Here is a 24175-nt window from a genome sequence, read left to right on the forward strand (position 1 = left end):
CAATAACAAGAGTACTAAGAAATTTAAAGGCAACTGCTATAACTGTTGAAAAGAAAAACATTGTAGAAGTGAATATCACAGGCTTAAGAAGAATTCTCAAGTGAATGTGATGGAAGGAGACACCTTATTTGAAGGGATACAAAGATGAAGTTGTCTACTGTTGTCTCTGAATATAATAATGTTGAAAATTCTAGATAATGGAAAGTTGAAACTGATGCTAGCCACTATATTTGTGCCGACAAAGCAATGTTCTCTAATTACAAAGAACTCAATGGAGAACAACGTTTCATAGGAAATTCTACAAGATCGAAAATAGAAGTATAAAGGATAGTGACTTTGAAGATGACTTCCGGCAAAAAGCTCGTTCTCAATAATGTTCTACATGTACTAGATATTCACAAGAATCTTGTATTTGGGTCTTTGCTTAATAATGGATTTAAATTGGTCTTATGTCTAATAAATTTGTACGCACTAAGAATGATTTGTATATGTGAAAAGGGTATCTTTGTGATGGGATGTTCAAAATGAGCATCCTTACTATTGTACCAAAATCAACCAATATGAATAAAACTTTGAATGCTGTTTATATGCTTGAGTTATCTTCTTTATGACATAATCAATTAGGATATGCAAATTTTAAATCCATGCACAAACTAACGAACATAAGTTTATTACATTCGTTAAAATTTGATCCTAGTCATAACTGCGAAATTTGTATTGAGGTAAAATTGGCCAAAACTTTATTTTCATTCGACTCAGACGAACACTACACATTTAGATTTAATTTGCAGTGACATCTGTGACTTGAAGTTTGTGCAAATTAGAGGTGGAATTTATTGAGGTTTGCGTAAAGTATTGTTATGTCCACTTGATAAGAAGCAACGATTAGGCTTTAAATGTTTTCAAACATTATAAAACTGAAGTTGAAATTTAACTTAGCAAATGAATAAAGAATATTCAAAAATGGTAGAGGAAGAAAATATGGGGCACGGTTTGAAAAATTTTCTGTTAAAAGATGGCATCATTCATCAAACAACGGTATTTTATTCACATCAATCAAACGATGTCGATGAACATGACAGCGCTATCATATTCACATCTTGAATAATTTGTTTAATCATAGATTAATTGAAGAGCCCCAAAACATATAAATAATAATTAATTTGTACCCTTTTGATCTAAATATAAGAGAAATGCAAGCCCTGAAAATAAATGTTAGTTATTATACATGCGCGTAAATAGTGAAATACATAATTGAATGTTAAATATATTGAAAAACGAAAAATTAAAATATTATTGAAATAATTGAATTATAGTAGAGAAAGAATCGTCCAAAAAATGATAATCACTTTTTATATATTTAATATGTTATAAATTTATAAATTATTTATATTATAAATAGATTAAAAAAATAAAATCTGAATGATGCGTAAATGGTAACACTTGAGTCTCTGTGTGGATTAATTGAATTGAATATTTATAGATAGATTATAAACATGAATCAATCATTGGCTTAGAAATTTGCTACAAGATTTATCGCGTCCTATTTGGGCTTCATTTTTTAAAATTCCTTTTCAATTATACATTCTTTCATAAAATAATATTATATGTAAATCTGAAATTTTTCCTTATTTTTTAAATTACACATATTTTCCTGAATTCTTAGTTTAGTGAAGCCCAAATAGGGGCGCAGATGTTTATCAAATCAAAATTAAGAAAGATTTATAAACTAATCAGACTTGAATTTTATCCATGCATTTCATAATTTTACAATATTTGAATAATTTCTAATCATAATTTTCAACGAACTTAGAGGACACTACATTTAGGGCCTGTTTGGTATGATTTTTGCTTTAAATTCTTGTAGAAGAATTTTTGTAAGAAGTTACTTCAATTTTTGTTTGAAATGTAATTTTTACAAAAGTTTTCTTTTTTAGAAGTGCTTTTAGAGGAAAAGATCATTGTCAAAGTAAAAAGTACTTTTAAATTCCAAACAAAAATCAAGATAGTTTCCTCAAAAAAACTATTCTATAGGAAGTAAAAGCAAAAGAGAAACCTATAAAAATACCTCTAAAATTAAGAATCTTTTGAAAAATCATACAAAAAGTATTTTGGAAATAAAAAAATACTGTATAAAATTAAGTGTAACTTTTTTTTATATAAAAAAGTAATGTCACTTTTTTATTTGTACCTTTTTTTTTTTTACAACGTTACTTTATAAAGGTAAATGCTACTTTTCTAATTACTAGTTTTATATGCACGGGCTATGATTTTTTAAGCTCATGTTAGCATGTTGAATGTTAAAGATTGACGAGAGCTGCATTCACAACACAATTTAAGTGTTTAAATTATCGCCGATGATATAGCAAACCAAATAGACAAGAAATTAGATATTTATCTTTCTTTTTTTGTCAAACATAATTTGTTAAGGTACTTCTAAGCATAATCAAGAGCTATCGGGTTTTCATCCCTCTACTAGAAACTTGTGTTGAAATGATCTCGAACTAATTTTTTTCTTTTCTTTCAATACAAATATAATTTTTTTTTTAATAAAGATTAGGAAACTTAAATAAAATCCTTTGACGCTGAATATGCTCTCTTTCAACAAAAATAGGAATATAACATATCTTAGAAAGCATAAGCTTACAAGTTACAGGTGCATTAGGAATTCTTTGCTTTTAAATATGTGGTGAAAAGGGCATGAAAGAACTCGGAAAGAAAAAAGATAGTGTTTTTCTTTTAATTTTTTCCTTCCGAAAATGGTTACTCACCATGTCTTTCTAGAAAGGAAAAAAAAAAATCGAAGAATTGAAAATTTCTTTAGCAAGACTCAAAAAGTGGAGTAACATGCTTGTGATTTTGTCATTTACACTAATATAAAGTGAAGAAATTAGCAGAATAAGAGAACCCTCCAATTGGAGATTCAAAACAGTATATTCGCATTTGCAAATCAATAATTTTGGTAGCAGAATATTAAACACCTTTTCTATGTGATCTTGAAGCTATGATTATTGATTACGCTCAATCGATTCCACAGGGAAATGGACGAATTGTTTAAAGGATTTATCGAACTAGAATTTCGTGAATTATGTGAAAATAATTTGTCAATTGAAATAAGATTTAATTATCAATATGCGAGATTAGTCAATCACCGGAATTCAATCTCCTAGATTGGATCAATCAACACCAATCATTCATCTATCTTACTAAAAAGTTTAGGTTCCTATAATACGTTCCCACTTAATCTATTGAAATCAGATTCAAAAGCGACCATATACATCAAGCATAAGGCTACTCCAATGAGATTATTTTAAATTGGAATTCAATAAATATTCGATCAAACTATAGAAAGAGCATGACTAATTCGATGAAAAAATCTAATAAGAACTAAACCACTTCAAAACCAACTCATGAAGAAAACCTAGATCAATTTAATTTCACTTATAATTCTAGAATTTAGGCTACCTAAGAGCATATTCCTCTTTGATTTATTGAAATACGATTCAAAAAATGATTATATACATCAAGCATAAAACAGTAATCAAATCACATCAATAAATTAATTGAAGTTTAAATTCAACAAATATTTCCGTCATTCAATGGAAAAATCATAATTGAATTCATGAACAATTTAATAAAAGCTAAACAAACTTCAAAAGTATATAATAAGGTAGAAATCTAAATCCAAGAATTATTCGACAATGAAAAACACGTTACATGAATAAAAAGATGTGAAAATCCCCAAATCCGATCAAGATATTTCGTGACTTCACCAAAATATTTAGCTTTCTATGGAGTTCTTGTGCCCAAGATGAGAGAAAAGAGATCGGAGATGATTAGGGGGCGTTCTCCCTTCTTTTGGGGGTGATTTAGGGTTTAAAATTCGTGGGAGATCAAGTTACCACAAGAGTTTGAACAGAATTAGGAAACTAAAGATTCGGTCAAAAATTGTTCTGTGCGACTACTTTCAGTATTGTGACCATAACTCTCTCCCGATATCCAATTAAGGCAATTCAAAGTGAATTGGAAATCTAATACAAAGGGCTACAATTTTGCTATAAATAGCATTTTCCAAGTTCTGACGTTTACTGGGTCAAAAGTGGACTTCAATCTATGGCTGAAAATTCAGAAAATCTTTATGCGGTTCGAATTTAATTTGTGAATATGTTATTGTCATATTTAACTTCTTTTGACTTCTAATTACACACAATAGACTCCTAGCTTTCTCGAATCATCATTCGATCAACCGTCTCATCTTTAAATTATTTGCAACTTGGTCCCTAAATTTCACTTTCTTCTATTTTGATTCTTTTTCGTTCTTTTCTTCTAAATTTCACATTTTCTACCGAAATACAACTTGAATCAAAGCATAAGTACAATGAGTGCATTTTGATATCAAATAATCACACCAATGCAATAATTAAAAGGATACAATATTATATTTTACACTCATATTAGACCCCTCCCCCTCCCCCTCCCTAACTTGCTTATTGCTAGTCCCTAGCAATTCAATGCAAAATAAGCAAATGAATTATTAGAATGTGAATACAAGTGAAATTATTAAGTTTCAACTTAACCATAGTTCATGTTCTTTTCACACTCAACACCACAAGAACTTAACAATGCCATGATTATCAAGATATCAAAAACACTTACCAAATGTGTGAGTGTGTGTCAAGCCATAACCATTTTACCAACAACCCTAACACATGCAACAATAAGTATGTCTCAAGCTGAAAGTTCAGCCCCGTAACTCACGAGTATCAAAGTGTTTAGTGCGATTTTCTCTTATGGAGTTAAGAAAGATATACTCTCAAAACATGTAGGCTTAAAATTTATGAACAAGCAACAAGCAAATATTGATCACATGATAGGTACACTATCAACTGAGAATTCATCAACTTCTTACCACAACCCTACTAAAGATCAAAACAGCCAATGCAAAGGGTGTGAAAGGGGTTAAGTTGGGTCACATGAAAAGTAGTACAGAATGAATTTAAGGACTTCCAAGTATCTAACTAGGTATCTCAACAAGTATTTCAACATATCAATCTTTGACATCAATGCATTCCTCAACCTTTCAATTCTCAACGGCAATTCTTTTTTTTTTCCATCAACTTTTGACAATTTTTTTTTTTTTTTGGAAATTCCCCTTCTTCTTCTTTTAAGATTCATCACTTCACCTGAGCACCTATCAACTCTTATCATTTTTTTTTCGTTGCTTTTCTTCTCAAATGACATTCAATACCTACTATACACTTGGAAGCATAAAGGTTTGAAAAATAAATGTTTGTAGACTTTAATCCGATGTGAAGATGTATAAATAACATAGGCGCTAGGGATGGGCGTGGGTCGGTTCGTTTCTAAAGAGAACCGAACCGAACCAAAATTTTCGGGTATCTAGTAAATAAAATCGTCGGGTCCAAATATAATTATGGAACCGTTCGGGTTCGGTTCAGTTCGGTTCCATTCAGTTCTATACTATAATTAAATTTTTTAACATTTATAACAACATTATATAAATACAACTAATGACACATTCAATGATTTTGGAATGTCAGAGACTAATAGACTACTTTGTTCAAATGATCGCTACGATCAAAGCTTCGATCGGTGGAGGCCACAGCTTCGGTCAGTGGCCATAGCGTCGATCAACGATTGTCTAGGTTTTGGAATGTCAACGAGACTGTGAGAGTGAGTGCAAGAGTCGAGACAATGTTATGCACTTTAGTATAGGTATTTAGGGTTAATTAGTGGATTGTATCTTGTTGTGCTAAGAAATGAAAGAATAAAATGGGTAATTGGGACAAAAATTAAAAAATTAGAAATGAAATAAATTATTGCGCCAAAAATTTGGTTTTAGAAATTGTTAATTTGATAATTTGTTTAGAAAAAATTAAAATTAAAATAATTTGATTTATTCAATATAAAAAAATTAGAAAGATTCGGTTCTTAGTCTAGAATCGAGAACTGAACCATACCCGTCGATTCTCAATTCAGATACCCGTTTGAGTATTTAATTTCATAAGAACCGTCGGGTTTGGTTCGGTTCGGTTCGGTCAGTTCGGTTCGAAAGATTTGCCCAACCCCAATAGGCGCATAAAAAGAAATGGTTATATGTGTACTAGCTCAAAGTGGCTACTAAGAGATTATAATTACGAAAAGAGACAAACTAGTCTGAAGGCTCAACTTCAATCCTAAATTGACTGTTATCATTTCCCAAGTATAATCCATCATCTTACCACATACCATGTAATATTATTCTCATAAGAAGTTTCCAATTCATAAAATCAATGAGTGCTTATTACCATTTTTAGTATATATGGCTCTCAATCCTCACCAATTTTCTCACAAGAAAAACTTCAGCAAGAGACTCATCTTACTACATGTGTTAAACCACTATTTTACTAAGGTTTGTTTGCACAAAATAATTCGACAAGTGTCTCAACATCTAGACTCACATGAACAATATCAACTTCTAGTGGCATATTTTGTCATTCAAGAACATGAAAATGTAGCAAATAGAGATTTAAGGAAAAAAATTAGACCAAAATTCCAAGTAACTCATGCACTTCACAACAAAATTTAGGTTAAACTCTCTCCCCAATTAAACATTGCATTGTCCTCAATGCAAAAGCATGTTTGCCAAATAAAGGTAAGGAAAGATGTCACATGAGTACCGAAGTGAATCACATGAGCTGAAGTATAAGAAGCCTGAAAGTCTTCAATGGAAAAGGTGATACAGAAAATGAAAATAAACTAGAATGCAGTTAATAATACATGTGATGCAAATAAACCTAACAAATGCAGAAATAAGATAAAAGAAGGGAAAAGAACTCCTCTTGGGTTGGCTCCCAAGCAGTGCCTTTGTTTATTGTCGTTGGCTCGACCTAATATTTGTTTCTTTAGCTCGCATCCAGTTAGGGCGTTGTCAACACTCTTTGCATTACACCAAGCTTAGTGGAAATAATCGCTGGTGATGTTCCACAATCCTGCAAATCGTCAAAGGCACCACAAATATTAGCATATTCCCCATCATCATACCTTGCTAGAATTTCAGAATTTAAAAGAAAATATTTTAAAGGGTTGGGGTTAATAATCGCAGGTGCTTCCTCCTAAACGAGTGCATCAATCATGAATGTTTGATGACGCTCGTCATCCTCCTCAGGTTGCTTCATGATGTGAAAGATGTTGACGTCCAGAGTCATGTTCCTAAATGATAATTTCATTAGACCATTCCTACAATTGATAAGAGCATTAGCTGTGACAAAAAAAGGTCTACCAAGAATTATGGGAATTTTGGAGTTAACATTCACAATAACTTTTAGGTCCAAAATTAAGAAGTCAAAGGGTAGTAAAATTTGTCAACTTGTACCAACACATCATCAACTACTCCCTTAGGCCTAATAGTGGATCGATCAGCCAATTGTAAACTTACTGATGTGGGTTTCATCTCTCCTAGTCTTAACAACAAGTAAGTATCATACGGCATAATGTTAACACTAGCCCCTAGATCAAGAAAGGCTTGTGAAATCTCATGGTTCCCGATGATGCAAGAGACAGTAGGACAACCAGGGTCCTTATACTTTAGTGGGATATTTTTCTCAAACACAGTACTCACATGTTTAGTCAAGAAAGTAGTTTTCTTAACATGGTGTTTCTTCTTCACAGTGCAGAAGTCTTTTAGGACTTTAGCATATGTGGGAACCTGGGAGATCATATGTAGGAGAGATAGATTGATTTTTACTTGTTTTAGATGCTCTAGGATTTCACTATGTTGGCCGACAAATTTTAAGGTAGACTTGAGAGCTTGAGGAAAATGTACTCTAGATGGATTTTTCACTACCTCCTCACTAGGGATACTCTCTTCTGAATTGTTAGGGTCCTTTTCATTCTCCCTAGATTGAAGGGCTCGTTCAATGACTTTCCTAGATCTAGTGGTTATGGCATTTACTTCTTTAAAGTTAGTCTCTCTCGATCCCGAAATTTGTGCCACGTGTTGTCCCTTTGAACTTGGTTGAGCTTGAACTGGAAATTTTCAACGTTCCCCTACAGCTAAGGTATTGGTTAGTTTGGACACATGGTTCTTTATCTCTTTATTTTCCTCAACTAACTAGCCAATCATAGTCTCAAATTTTTTATTTGTTTTACCATGTGCCTCAATAAATAAATGTAAAGTATCTTCTAAGGAATTCCTAGAGGATGTGGGTTTACGTAGGGATACATTGTAAGCTCTATTGGATTGGGCAGATTGTTGGTTTTCGAACTTCCAGCTAAAGTTGGGGTGATGTTCCCACCCTGCGTTGTAAGTCTCGGGGTAAGGGATATAGGGCTTTTGATATATGTCTAGAGCATTACAGTGTTCCTCATAAAGTCCTCTCATTTAAGCATAAGTGGCACACTCCAGTGCTAGGTAATCACTCCTTCCACACACAAAACAAGGCTCTAAAGACTCAACATAGGAAATGAATCGAGTGGTTTTTGAATTCTTAGCACGCAGGTTTTCAAGTTGTCTAGTAAGGGCTTCTACCTTTGCTCTAAGGTTACCTTCCTCCCTAAGATGATGAATACCTGTGCCATTCGAGTTTCCATTGGGTCGTAACCTATTAGTACTCTCGGTGGCACTAGGTCCAATCTAGGCATGGGCTTTCTCAACTAAGTTATCTAAGCAGTCTATAGCCTCATCCGGATCTTTTTGCAAAAATTCACCATTACACATCATTTCAACAAATTGATGCTTCCTAGGTAATAATCCCTCATAAAATAGCTCACAATGCGTCAACTTTCATAACCGTGATGGGGGTAGAGGTTTTGCAATTCTTTGTACCTTTCCCACGCTTGATATAAAGTTTCACTCTCCTTTTGAGTAAAAGAAGAGATTTGCTTTTCAATGCAACTGTTTTGTGGTGGGGAAAGTACTTGCCAACGAATGCTTAAGTCATTTCAGCCCAAGTCCCAATCAAACGTGGTCGCAATGAATACAGCCAGCTCTTTGCTCTTTCTTTAAGAAAAAAGGGGAAAATTTTAAGCCTGATTGCATCCATTGTGCCACGTTGATTGTGGAAAGTTGCAACCACCTCTTCAAATTCCCTAATATGCACGTATGAGTTTTCATTTTTAAGACCGTGAAAGGTAGGAAGAAGTTGGATCATTCCTTATTTAAGGTCCATGCGTGGCATATTAGGTAGAAATATAATGCAAGATGATATAGATGTGCGCATGGGTTGAAGATAATCATGCAAGGTCCTAATTGATGCTTCTTCATGTTCACTATCAGTAATTGTGTTGTGTGATGTGATGTGTGTGCCAATAAATTCAATATCAAAGAAAGGTTTAGGAAAAGATTCAAACACTGGTTGCAGTCTTGCAATGAATTGTCCCCGCTCGTCCCGATCTCTGTTCATAAAGCACAAAAAAAATATGAAATTTTGTGAAAAATAATAGAATAAAAACTAATAAAATTAAGCTAATTAAAAAATGTAAAAGAGGAACGAAGTCACCCTTTCCCTCAAAGATCCTTTGATTATTTATACCGTCTTCCCGGCATCAGTGCCAAAATCTGATTACGCTCAAAGAATAACATGGTAGTTGTAGCACAACTTTGGGGTATCGATTCCACAGGGAGATGGACGAATTGTTTAAAGGATTTATCGAACTAGAATTTCATGAATTACGTAAAAATAATTTGTCAATTGGAATGAGATTCAATTATCAATATGCGAGATTAGTGAAGCATCAAAATTCACTCTCCCGAATTGGATCAATCAACACAAATCATTCATGTATCTTACTAAAAAATCTACGTTCCTATAATACATTCCCACTTAATCTATTGAAATCAGATTCAAAAGCGACCATATACATCGAGCATAAGGCAGTAAGGAATCAAACCGATGAGATTATTTTAAATTGGAATTCAATAAATACTCGATCAAACTATAGAAAGAGCATGACTAATTCTATGAAAAATCTAATAAGAATTAAACCACTTCAAAACCAATTCATGAAGAAAACCTAGATCAATTTAATTTCACTTATAATTCTATAATTTAGGCTTTCTAAGAGCATATTCCTCTTTGATTTATTAAAATACGATTCAAGAAATGATTATATACATCAAGCATAAAATAGTAATCAAATCACATCAATAAATCAATTGAAGTTTAAATCCAACAAATATTTTTGTCATTCGATAGAAAAAACATAATTGAATCCACGAACAATTTAATAAAAGTTAAACAAACTTCAAAAGTATAATAAGGTAGAAATATAAATCCAAGAATTATTTGACAATGAAAAACACATTACATGAATGAAAAGATGTTAAAATCCCCAAATCCGATCAAGATCCTTCATGGTTTCACCAAAATATTTAGCCTTCCATGGAGTTCTTGTGCCCAAGATGAGAGAAAAAAGATCGGAGATGATTAGGACGCGTTCTCCCTTGTTTTGGGATGATTTAGGGCTTAAAATTCGTGGGAGATCGAGTTACCATAAGAGTTTGAACGGAATTAGGAAACTAAAGATTCGGTCAAAAATTGTTCTGTGCGACTACTTTCAGTATTTTGACCATAACTTTCTCTCCTAATATCTAATTAAGGCAATTCAAAGTGAATTGGAAATCTAACACAAAGGGCTACAATTTTGCTATAAATAGCGTTTTCCATGTTCCGACGTTTACTGGGTCAAAAGTGGACTTCAATCTCCGACTGAAAATTTGGAAAATCTTTATGCGGTTAGAATTTAATTTGTTAATATGTCATGGTCATATTTAACTTCTTTTGACTTCTAATTACACCCAATGGACTCCTAGCTTTCTCGAATCATCATTACATCGTCCGTCTCATCTTTAAATTATTTACAACTTGGTCTCTAAACTTTCACTTTCTTCCATTTTGGTCATTTTTTGCTCTTTTCTTCTAAATTTCACATTTTCTACCAAAATGCAACTTGAATCAAAGTGTAAGTATAACAAATGCATTTTGGTATCAAATAATCACATCAATGCAATAATTAAGACGATAAAATATTATATTTTACACTCTTATCAATTATTCACAAAGTAGACCAATAGAGCACATCTATTCTTTTCCATACCATAGAGCATAAAAAATTAATGCAAAGGGGCACGATCTAGAATAATAGTGAAAGAAACAGGGAGAATGTTTTAAGTTGCTTTTTGCATTTCCTGTTGTAGTTTCCCTGCTAGGATAACCATAAGAATCTATGATATCAGATTAGCATAAATATAAAGTACAATAATGAAATAATCCTTCAAAATATTTTAGCTAAAGCAACAACATAAATACATTGGACATGCTAATGGAAACAGCATGTTAATTAGAAGTAAACCAAGTAGTCACTAAAATCTCTTCAAAGTAGAATTTAGAGAATAAAAATAACCATACGTCGATCGCTTTTTTTGCTACTTCAATCTACTTAAAATGATTCTCTACAATCCCATATCTCCAGAAAATGCATCGTAATAGAAGCCTTGTAAATCATATATCCAATTCAAGATAAATTGTGATGAGTTAATATGACAACTGATGAAAAATGTAAACCAACTTGTTGACACATAAAAATTCAGCCCAAATCGAACAGCTCAAGGAGTGAAGCCCAATTGGAAGATCCCCAAATCAGATAGCCCAAAGAACGAAGCCCAATCGAACAAATCAAGATGAAGGCCCAAATAAGGAGGCCCAAGAACGCGGTAACGACATCGCCCAAGTTTGCAAGTCACCCAGAATCTGAGCGAATGGAGGTCATACAGTCGCCCAGAGCTGTTACTCTATTCTCGCCCAAGCCTTCAAGTCGTCCAAGGTCTTAACAAACAAAAGCGTCGTGGTTATCAAGAAGTGCAGTTATCAAAGCAGTTATTAAAGCAGCCCTATCACGTTCCACGATTCAAGGAATTCAATCGAAAACGGTTGAACGATGAAGAGTAATGACAGTAGTTAAAAAGGCAGTTTTCATGACAAGTTGGCCATTACGAAGAAAGTGGGCAGTTATAGGATGATCAAGCAGTTTTTAGGGCGGTTGATCACAAAGAGATCGTCCATGAAGTATAAAATGGAGAAAGGATATAGAAGCAAAGGACCGAATCAAAAACTCTTGAACAGAGAATATGTAATTTTCATTTCCTTAGCTTAGACTTAAACACTTTTCTTTCAGTAACTCGTGTGCTTGCGCCCCTTGGAGGCACGTTGTTTTTAATTTCCAATTGTAAAGTCATTGCCAATAAAAGAACACCCCTTTTTGGGACTTTGTCTCAAGAGGTTTGTCCCTTACACGATCGTCTGATCCTTTTTAATTGTTAGCGACTAACCCGCGCGAAACAATTTGGCACGCCCGGTGGGACAGTGGTGTTAGGTGTTGAAAGTACAAAAGGTGAAACAATATGCCTCAGAAATCCAATAAGGAAGCAGCAAGTCAGGGAGGAATCCAGTCTATGATCGAGCGATATGAGGAGCAGCATGCCTCTCCACGAACAGATGGACAGAACCAGAGCAGTAACAGTCGTTACGAACCAATGACGGAGTTGAGTCCTCGAACCATGCGTGCATTACTTGGAGAACTCACGCAAGACGTCGTTGAACAGGTAAATCTTCGAAGTATTCATAATATGGAAAGATTTACACAAAGTGGTAATGCACACTATGACAATATGGCCAAACAACTAAAGACGTTGAACGAAACAATGAATAAGTTAGTAGGCCAAATATGTCAACCGGCTATACCTCTTACAAACCACTTTCAAATTAGGACAATTGTGGGACATAATCCCTTGGTCCTAAATCCGAATCAATGGGTAGAACCGCTTTCTGGTCCCTCTACTTCAAACCAAGGGGGTATTACAGTGCCAAATCAGAATAATGGTAGTAGTATGCCTAACTTGGGGGGTAATCCAAACGTAAGAGATAATATCCTGAACAATTAACAGCACACCCCACGTGTTAATGAGGAAACAGATGTTCAGGCTAATGGTAATGGCCTTAATTATGGTAATATTGTTGCCAATCAAGGACCAAACATCAGGCCTCATGCAAATCAACCGGTTAATCAACCTGTAGGAATTCCATATGATCCCAATGTCATGTTGAAGAACCAAATTATGGAAATCGTACAGGATCAGATGACTTTTGGGGTGCGTCCCGTCATTAGACCGACGTACACAAAACCATATCCTGATTGGGTAGACTAAGCATACCCATGGCCTAAAGGGTACAAAGTGCCAGAATTCTTACTGTTTACCGGTTTAGGAGAAGTGTCCACTCTAGAACACATAGGGCGATTCACATTGTAAAGTGGTGATGTAACCGATTACCATAAAATGAGGCTTTTCCCTAGTTCGTTAACAGGAGTAGCTTTCTCCTGGTTCAAGTTGCTAGCGAACTCTGTTCAAACATGGCAATAACTGGAACAGTTGTTTCACGCTCAGTTTTATAAAACTGAGTCTGAAGTCACTTTGGCTGATTTGGCAAATCTACGTCAAATGCCAAACGAATGGGTAGAAAGTTTTCTCCAAAGGTTCAAAACAGCAAGAAGTAAGTGTTTTGTACCTCTGTCCGAAAAAGATTTTGTCAAAATCGCTCAGGGCTGCTTGAGCTTTGATTTAAAAAAGAAGTTCCAGGACAAGGAGTTTCCTGACCTTTTCCAGTTAAGTGCAAATGTGATTAGGTATGAGCGACTGATAAGAGAGGAAGAACAAATAAAAAATTCTAGTAAAGGGACTTATTACAAAGACCCAAATTTCGACGTTCATGCCATCGACGACGAGTCATATGATCAGGCCGAAATGTGTTTGGTCGAATTGGTCAAAGGAGATACATATACTTGTTCTATAATGGCCAAGCCTAGACCATCAAGCCAAGATAAGCCCATAAAAGATGAAAACATAAAGGCTAGAATGTTCTCGTTCGACGTAATCAAAGCTGACCTTATATTTAACAAATTATATAGGGATAAGCTGATAAAATTGAGCGATAAACACAAATTGCCAAACCCTGAACAAATTAAGGGTAAAAAATATTGTAAGTGGCATAATGCATGGTCACATTTGACTAACAATTGCTTGATTTTCCGTCATGTATTGTAGGATGCCATTGAATCAGGACGAATTACGTTCGATGATAAGAAAAAGATGGCAGTGGACGAGAATCCTTTCCCACAGCCACTTGGAGTAAACATAGTAACATCTGGATTCAAAAACAAGTTACCAAAATTCAAGTTGGTCGTAGATGATGGAGAAGAGGATCCTTGACCACATCCCAGCGTCTTTGAACGAATCAAGGGGAAAGAACCAAAAAAGGATGAAGACGTCTTGTGTGCAAGGTGTAAAAGAGAAGTGAATGGAAATACGGAGAAACCAGGGATATGGCAGCATCATCATCGCCTTACCTTCTTCCCAAACACTCAGCCTGGTAGAGGGCGAGGTACATCATTCTATAGAGGACCGCCTTTTGAGAGGCAGTTCAGGCCAGCAGATAATGGAAGAACATTCAGGCCGCAACCTCGCCAGCCAAATGTATGGCATTCATTCCAGTATAATACAGGAAGGGCAATACCCTTCGATGAGATGACTAGAACCCAACAAAGGCGTTTCCAACGAAACTACGGATGGATGATGAGGCAGCAACAGGGAATGCCACATCCTAAAGCGCCTAAACTACTCAAGGTAGCCAATTAAAACGTCCTCAAAAATAATGAAGAGACCGGTACGATGAATCAATGAAGGAACTGCCAGAAACTTCTTCTGGGAGATCAAGGTTTGAGCGAGACAGAAGGGATGAAGAAGATCCAGATCAGCTCCTCACTATCCAATTTGGTACGTTGCGTCCTATCGTGGCCAATAATTACTTACTGGCCAATGAATTCAAGAATAAAGAAAAAGAAGAAAAGAGAGAGGACAACGAAGGAGAAGCCTGCGTGCTGGTATGTGAAGAAGGCCAGACTTCTAGAGAGGTCTACAATGATGAAGAGGACGACGAGATGACAGACATTGAAGAAGAAATCGACCTAGAAGCAGAAAAAAGAAAGAGAGGAGTATCGCGCAATACTCTATTGAAGCAATTACATCGAGAGGGAGTTCGCGAAGTAGACTTGTTGGGGGAACCATCTGAGCGTCCTTTCGACTTCTACGTACTGTACGGGACACCCAAAAGGAAAAAGAGAGTGCCTCGCTCTGAAAAGTATGGGTTACCTCCAAGAATAATGTCCCCTCCCACAGGTTGGGTAACTGATGAGGAAGCATTAGAAAGAAGTAGGAAGGAAGTTCAGGAGACAGAGGATCAGCGTGATATACTGCACGTCGACCTATCACAGGAGAATAATTCAACAGAAAACAAGCAGGGAGTAGAAATAGAGGCTGCCGAAAAGGTTATTTTTAAACGGCCAGCCATGAAATTGACTAAACACTTGAGGCCATAATACGTTAAAGCTCTAGTTAATGGCGTTCCAGTGGCAAAAGTGCTTGTTCACAATGGAGCAGCTATAAACACCATTCCATCTAGGATGATGAGGAAGTTCGCAAAGACAGAGGGTGACAAGATTCCTACAGAAGTCATCCTCACTAGCTTCAATGGAGGAGCAACTTCCGCTAAGGGAGTTATGCCATTAGACATAACTATAGGGACGACTACTAAGACCACTGTCTTCTTTGTAATAGATGGTCCTACTAGTGACAACGTGCTACTAGGAAGAGATTGGATACACGGAAGTCACTGTATACCCTCATCGCTCCATCAATGCCTGATCTTTTGGAATGACAAAGGCGAAGCAGAGGTGGTACAGGCCGATCATAGGTCTTTTGTTGCAGAAGCAAACTCGGTGGAAAAGTTCATGTACGAAGGAAACTATAGACCTATCAGGGTAGTACAAGACGGGGAAGAAACTCAGGTTGTCGCGCAAAGCGAAGAACCATTCTCAGTGGACACACTCACTGAAATGTTCAAATAGATGAGGCCAAATATAGTGGCTCTGGAAGAGCCAGTAATTGGCAAAAGAATAATTAAGGAGTCTTGAATGGATTTTAAGTTATAAAAGCAAATGGCCGACATTCAGGCCTTCAAAGCCAGACTGATGGCTTTCAATAAAGAATGCAATGACAAGGCGAAAGAAGAGACAGCCCTAAAAGCGCTGAAGGATAAATTGGCAGTATTCGAGTTAGAGCAAAGCATTGACCGAAAAGTCAACAAGGTGGACTGTTTGGAAGATGAAGTACTTATAAGAGAACTGGACGACGAAGTAATGCGGATCGCCAAACCTGGATACGCTCAAGTACAAGACCCTCTGATCAAAGTAAATATTGGCAATGAAGGAGAAGATCGCCCAACATTCATCAGCCAAATGCTCGACCAAGAGGTTAGTAACAAGTTAATCGCTTTGTTAAAAGAGTACAAAGATTGTTTTGCTTGGAAATATGAACAAATGCCTGGTTTAGATAGAGACTTGGTGGAACATAGGTTACCAACTAAACCTAACTTTAAACCTCATAGGCAGCCTCCTAGACGTTTTGCTCCCAATATACTCCCTGAAATCAAGAAAGAGATAGAGCGATTATTGAAAGCAGGTTTCATTAGAACAGCCAGATATGTCGAATGGTTGTCCAATGTCGTGCTAGTACTAAAAAAGAATGGTAAACTAAAGGTGTGTATAGACTTTAGGAATTTAAACATAGCCACACCCAAAGATGAGTATCCAATGCCCACGGTGGATACTTTAGTAGATTCAACTGCCGGACATGTCATGTATTCTTTCATGGATGGGTATTCAGGATACAATCAAATTTATATAGCTAAAGAAGATATATACAAAACTGCCTTTAGATGCCTTGGGTCTCTAGGATATTTTGAATGGGTGGTTATGCCTTTCGGCCTAAAAAATGCAGGGACAACTTATCAAAGGGCCATGAATTTAATCTTTCATGACATGATAGGCAAGTTTGTTGAGGTGTATGTAGACGACATAGTAGTCAAGTCCATTAAAGAAGATGACCATTTCGAACAGTTAAGATGTTCGTTTGAACGAATGAAGCAATATAAGCTAAAGTTGAATCCTTTGAAGTGTGCATTTGGTGTTAATGCAGAGAACTTTCTTGGTTTCTTAGTACACAAGAGAGGAATTGAACTTGATAAAAATAAAGCGAAGGCTATTTTAGAAGTCAAACCACCTAGCAACAAAAAGAAGTTGCAAAGGTTTCTAGGCCAAGTAAATTTTTTAAGACGCTTTATTTCTAACTGTGCAGGGCGAACTAAAGTCTTTTCGCCGTCATTAAAGCTGAAAAATCAGGACGAATTCTTCTGGAGAGAAGAACATCAAAGGGCTTTTGAAAGCCTGAAGACATATTTATCAAATCCACCAGTGTTGGTGTCACCAATCCAAGGACGGCCAATGAAAGTGTATGTATCGGTTGAAAAAGAATCAATAGCTGGAATGGTCGCACAGGAAAACCAATTTGGTGAAGAAAGGGCAATTTACTACTTAAGTAGACGGTTAACGAAATGTGAATGTAATTACTCTGCTATCAAAAAATTATATCTTGCATTGTATTTCACATGTACAAAATTAAGAGCTTATTTACGGCCCATAACCGTTTATTTAATTACTAAAGTAAATTTAGTCAAGTATATATTCTCGCGCCCTATTTTACACCAAAGGGTAGGCCTTTAGACACTATCTCTATCAGAATTCGAAATACAATATATACCTCAAAAGGCAGTCAAAAATCAGGCTTTGGCTAACTTTCTAGCCGATCATCCATGTCTTGATATTCCTGAAGAGATCGAACTAGAAATCAATTCATTCGAGTTAAAACCTTGGGTGTTGTATTTCGATGGATCAACTAAAGGTGCAGGAGTAGGAGTAGCCTTGATTAATCCTTTAGGGATTTGCTACAAGTTCGCATTCACTTTAGACAGAATTTGCACCACCAATCAAGCCGAATATGAAGCCTTAATTGTAGGCCTAGAACTAATGATAGATATGGGAGTAAGAAGTGTGATCGTTAGGGGCGATTCTCAATTGGTGATCCATCAATTGATCGGTGATTTTAAATGCCAAAGTGATTCCATTATAAGTCAATACGAGATCGCCCAAGAATTATTAGAAGAACTCGATCAAGTAGAACCCCAATGCATTAATAAGATGTATAAGGACGTCGCAAATGAGTTAGCCCAAATGGCATCAGGGTACTCAAAGGTTTTGAATTGGAAGTCTACTTGTGAGTATGGAATCATATTGCCCGTAACTCAAAGAAGGGCGAGAAAGATTGAACTCCACTGCATACAAGATGGAGATGCAATGGATTGGAGAACAGAGATTAAAAGTTTCCTTAAAGAACCTAATGGAGGGATTAGTAGGAAAATGAAGCTGTGTTTGCTGAACTATACACTAATAGATGAAGAGTTGTTTAAGAAACGCTCTGATGGTGTATTATTAAAGTGTGTAAGTTTGCAAGAAGCCAGGACGATCATGGCTGAGGTGTACGAAAGGATATGTGGAGCTCATCAAGCTGGCCAAAGGATGAGATGGTTAATTATTAGGAGTGGATATTTTTGGCCAAAGATGGGAGAACTATGCGTTCAGTATGCAAAGAGTTGCTTAGCATGCCAAAAGCATGGTCCAATACAAAGGCGCCAGCACGAGAAATGACACCTATTATTAAACTTTGGCCATTCAAGGGTTGGGCGATAGACCTGATAGGGAAGATTTATCCCCCATCGTCCAAGCAACATCTTTATGTTATAGTTGCAACCGACTATTTCACCAAATGGGTAGAAGCAGTACCTTTGAAAGAGATCACCTAGAAAAATGTTGTAGTGTTCATCCGTGATCATATTATTTATAGGTTTGGAATTCCACAAACAATAATGGTAGATCACGGAACATCTTTGAATGGGGATCAAGTAAACAAATTTTTGAGCGAGTTTGGGGTTAAATTCGTAAACTCCACACCATACTACGCTCAATCCAACAGACAAGCGGAATCTTCTAATAAAATTCTAAAAAATATCATCAGAAAGATGATAGATGAAAATGCCAGAAATTGGCACAAATGTCTGAACAATGCCTTATGGGCTTATAGGACATCACCTCGGTCAAGTACCAAGGTTACTCCTTTCCAACTTATTTATGGACAGGAGGCCGTTTTGCCTACGGAAATCAACGTGCAATCGATCAGAGTGTGCTTACAGCATAAGTTGAATGATGATGAGAATGTCGAATCACTAGTTCAAAATTTATTGGGGTTAGACGAATTAAAGTTGGACGTCTTAGATAGATTACAAGTGCAAAAACAAAGAATGGCTAAGTTTTATAATAAAAAAGTCATAGCCAAATCGTTCAGCCTGGGTGAACTAGTTTGGAAGACAATACTCCCTTTGAATAGCAAAGATCCAAAGTACGGAAAGTGGTCGCCCAATTGGGAAGGACCATACAAAATAAACAGTGTATTGTCCAATGGAGCGTATCACTTGGAAGATTTAGACGTCACCAAGCACGTGAGATTCATTAACGGTAAATATTTGAAAAAATATGTTCATTCTTTATAGGAATGTGAACAGATAAAATCATAATCAAATATGTTGAACGATTAAAGGATAACAAGGTCAGAGCGAAATACGTTCAAGTGAAGTCCTTTATTATCAAACGTTCATTACAAGAATACAAAAGTACAAATAATGAATGCTCTACGAAATACAATTAAAAGTAAGCTAATCTCCCGGTTGATCGCTGAATAAGCCTCACGCCGCCTTTCTAAATGCATCACTGCAATGGCGAGCAAAGAGGATGAGAAGCACTCTCGGCAAGCAAGCTGAGAAGCACTCTCAGCAAGCAAAGTGGCTCACAAGTAGCCCAAAAATTGCCTTCTATCATCGACTCCTTGTAAAGGACAAAGAGACGATGGGAAGAACTTTGAAGGTAAAAACTTCGCTGCTGGCCAGAAAATATTTCCTATACCTCCCACACCAAAGGTGACATCAAGGTAAATAGTAAAATGGGGGGACTAGACAGTCCATTTTGGGTTGGATTGATTGTCAGAATGCCAAGCAATGACAGCAAATTAGTTTCGAAGAAGAAAATGAAGATGAAGATAGAAGATGGAAAATGCGAAGCATTTATAGGGGGTGGAGACGAAGAGATAGAATATGAACAACCACATTTTTGCCTAATAAACAGAATTAAATAGCCTAAAGTCTTGGGAAAAGTGGTGGAAATATCAAGAGAAAATGGACAAGATTCTTAGCACAAAGCAGTTAAATGCCTAAAGAATTGACGACTAAAAAAAAACAAACGTCAAATAAATGCACAAGAAATTAATATTCATTAATGATGAACAAAGTTACAAAAGGAAAAATCAAATTACAAAAGAAAAAAGACATCATATGTCTTAATTACAATCCACCCCATACTGAACGAATTCGTTCCCTAAGTTTTTCCCAATCCTCGTTCTGCCGAGAGGAAGTGATGTTCAATTCAGCCGCGACATCATCATCAACTTCCAACTTCTTGTACTGCTCGACCAAGGACTTAGTTCGCTCAAATCCCTGGGAGGCGTTGCGCTTTTTAACAGCCATTCTCGCCCTGCAGCCGTCCATTTTGGCTTGAAGTTCCTTCATCTGAGCAGCCAAATTAACCATCAAAGAGTCTTCAACCATGACTTCGGAAGAGATTTCTTTCAACTCGTCCTCAGCCTTGTTAATCTCCATACGGAAAGACTCTTTCTCAGCTACGGCACGAAGATATTGAGTACGTTTGGCCTTTAGTTCAGCATTCTTGGCCAGCAAAGAAAGGACCTCGGAGTGAATAACCTTCAACGTCGCTTTAAAATCGGTAGAAAGATTGAGCGACGGAAGCGTCAGTGCTTGCTCCAACTTCGCACGCAAGTGCTCAAGTTCATCCTTGTGTCTGGCAGCACTAGCCCTTCCAATATCCATATCCATGAAGGATACATACTCAAGTATTAACTCCTTGAGGAACTTCAAATCTTCCTCTGAAGAAGCAGCAGGATGATCAGATGGAGCAGGGCGAGACATCTGGACTTGCCCCCAAGAAGCGAACAAGTCTTGGATAGAACGCACAATTTTGTCAGCATCCTGCAAAGAAAATTGCCAATATTAAAGATCCTCACTACATCGAACAAGATAGAAATAGAAGTAAAGCAAAGACTACCTCATCAACAATCGTAGAAGATGGCATGCCCTCAGCCAAGCTTGCCACCAAAGACTCCTCCATTCCTGAGGACTTCTCCTTATCTGAGTGAGAAGATGTTGCCACAATGGGTGGACTCATAGGAGTATCTGCAAAACTCAAGAGCAACAAATCAGAAACCAACAACACAAGCAAAGGTAAGACATCAAAAGACTGAATTACCTTCTGCTTCAATGTTTGGGGGGTTGACGCCCTGGTAAGAAGGTGGCTCATCTATGGGTTGTGATGAGGACTCTGGGACTGAAAATGTCTCTTTAAGCGTAGCCCCCTCATCAACCGGTTTGGATGAAGTAGCCTCAGCAGAGGATGATGAAGCAGGAGCTATTGATGCCAAAGCCTTTGAAGGAGAGGCTGAGCTTTTCTGAAAAGTCCAAAAGATCATCAGTACACAGAAAAGTTTCAAGTGTGAAAAAGTATACTTGTGAGTAAACCAATTTAATTACCTTCCTTCTGACGATAAGAGGGGCATCATCATCATCATCATCATCATCATCATCATCATCATCATCATCATCATCATCATCCTCCAGAATGGGAGATGCTGAGGCTGGCCGTTTGCGCCTTGGGGCACTCTTGGCCGTGGTAGGCTTGGCAGGGAGAGAAGAAGATGGACGAGCAGATTGTTTAGTGCGACGAGAAGGAGAAGGACTCCGAATGGACAAGGGAGTGACTAAAATAGGAGGAGGGGAAGAAATGCTCGGTTGGTCTAATGAATGAAAGGCACGATTGGCGTCAGTCGTAAATAATCTGCGCTTCACTGACGGCCAGAGCTGTTCAAAAAAAGGGTGAATGGCGTGGCTAGAATTGAAGGGGCTAATGAAAAGTGGCTGGTTAAAAGAAGACTACGAGCATCTATAGTCTCTGCCTCCGCCTTAGTAATGGTATAAAAACTGTCAACTAAGTTCCTTGAATAGCAAGGAGGAACAGGCCAAGTTTGGCCAAAACCAAGCTGACGAGCAAAAAATTGGGGAGCATAAATCTCTACCCCCGCTTTGGCATTGATCCCAGTTAGAATATCATGAAATAGCTCCCTCCCGGTTAAAAACTGGATCCAAATGAGCAGGGAGGTGCTCGCACTATCTATAGTGGAAGGGGATGTACATAATGTGGAGTCAAAAAAGGAAGAAAAGGAAAAAAGGAAGGAATTGAATCCAAAGAATAAAAGAATGAGAAAATGTCCCTTCTGGACATATTTACAGGAGCTAAGAGCTCCATGGCTAGCCCATAACAGCTAGCAGAGGAGCGAGAGATGGTTGGAGCACCAAGCAATGGAAAATAGGATCTTAACCACAGTTGAGTGAATCAAAGAGGTCCACTGCCAGTGGGAGATGCCCCATTCTTCAATTGAGCTTGAAGAGAGGCCATGCCTCTATAAAGGGCAGCTAAAAACAAAGAACATAAATTCAAAGGCCTGCCACGCGCCAATTCGTGCGCTATAGGTAAATAACTCAAGGAGGGCTTTATGCTTGACACGCACAAAACATATTTACAAAGCCAAACTAAAAGAAAGGCCACTCGCACAGTATGGGAAGGCTCGGCGCTCGAATGATTGTGAAGGGTCTGCAGGCTTGAATAAGAATCGGTGTAGTTTTTACCAAACTTTGGGGTGCCACCAGAAACCAAGATACCAGGAAAAATGGTATCGCCCAAAGGTGGTAGATTCATCAGGGCCCCAACATCCCTTAAGGTAATAAACATGGGGCCAAGAGGGAAAATAAAGGTGTTATACTCGGGAGACCAAAAACTCAAAGCAATCGAAAAGAGTGCTGAATCAAAAGTAGGGGGTGAATAGAGATTTCTAACAAATCAGAAATCCTAGCGCTATCAAAAAGTGTCTTAGTATGACCATGACCCACAAGGCGAGCACGCCACCTATGAAAAGCTTCATCAGATTTAGGCCAAGTGCGAATACCTCTTTCGCGAAGTGGCCTTAGCGGCAGAGAGTTTAGAAAATGAGGGCCATGAGTGCAAGGAAACAGCTGACCCACCGCTGCCTGTTCAACTGCCTCTGCATTGTTGAAGAAAGGACCCGGGTAGAACTCATTACGTTCGACATTGGCGGGCGCGAGAAAACTTGGAGTTATGTATGGGCGACTCAGAAGTTTCTGAAAGTCATCAAAATTAAAGGAGTCGCCAGCTTGAAATTGTGAAGCAGCCATTTGAGAAGGAACGAAATTTTTCAAGGTTACGTAGCAGGGAAGTAAGAGATGAACAGTAAATCGTGAGAGAGACGCAAAAAATTTAAGGCGTGGTTTAATGGTGCAGTGAAATGGCGTGTTTGGGGTTTATAAGGGTTTGTAAAACGACGCACCTTTTCAAGTTATAGAAGAAAACAATGATTGAAATTTTTGAAAATTTCGAATATTGCTGGAAACACAAAGCGAATATGGCAAAATCTAATAATTATTATTAATTCTGCCATATTGGGGGGGTAATTGTTGACACATAAAAATTCAGCCCAAATCGAACAGCTCAAGGAGTGAAGCCCAATTGGAAGATCTCCAAATCAGATAGCCCAAAGAACGAAGCCTAATCAAACAAATCAAGATGAAGGCCCAAATAAGGAGGCCCAAGAACACGGTAACGCCATCGCCCAAGTTTGCAAGTCGCCCAGAATCTGAGCGAATGGAGTGTCATACAATCGCCCAGAGCTGTTACTCTATTCTCGCCCAAACCTTCAAGTCGCCCAAGGTCTTAACAAACATAAAGCGTCGTGGTTATCAAGAAGTGCAGTTATCAAAGCAGTTATTAAAGCAGCCCTATCACGTTCCACGATTCAAGGAATTCAATCGAAAGCGGTTGAACGATGAAGAGTAATGACAGCAGTTAAAAAAGGCAATTTTCATGACAAGTTGGCCATTACGAAGAAAGTGGGCAGTTATAGGACGATCAAGCAGTTTTTAGGGCGGTTGATCACAAAGAGATCGTCCATGAAGTATAAAAGGGAGAAAGGACATAGAAGCAA

The 24175-nt window shown here is 37.2% G+C and overlaps 1 protein-coding gene and 1 pseudogene across 1 annotated transcript; both read right to left on the reverse strand.

Moving 5' to 3' along the window:
* Positions 1-7336: 7336 nt before the first annotated feature.
* Positions 7337-8383, reverse strand: LOC111380781. The gene is made up of 2 exons (XM_023004418.1): positions 8152-8383; positions 7337-8028 (listed from the first exon to the last, which is right to left on the reverse strand). Exons 1-2 carry the CDS (start codon positions 8381-8383, stop codon positions 7337-7339), a joined length of 924 nt encoding a protein of 307 aa, XP_022860186.1.
* Positions 8384-9155: 772 nt separating this feature from the next.
* The window catches only part of LOC111380782, a 22583-nt pseudogene continuing 7563 nt past the window's right edge, over positions 9156-24175 (reverse strand).

This window comes from Olea europaea, unplaced genomic scaffold, assembly GCF_002742605.1.
Source record: "Olea europaea var. sylvestris unplaced genomic scaffold, O_europaea_v1 scaffold2209, whole genome shotgun sequence".
Lineage (NCBI taxonomy): Eukaryota > Viridiplantae > Streptophyta > Magnoliopsida > Lamiales > Oleaceae > Olea > Olea europaea.

Bases quoted from the DNA above. Each gene is read 5' to 3' on its own strand.
- LOC111380781 (XM_023004418.1), bottom strand. From the start codon at position 8,383: ATGAGAGGACTTTATGAGGAACACTGTAATGCTCTAGACATATATCAA. The intron at 8,029-8,151 runs GTAAAACAAATA...GAAAATTTCCAG, and splicing joins TTTATTTATTGAGGCACATG to TTCAAGCTCAACCAAGTTCA.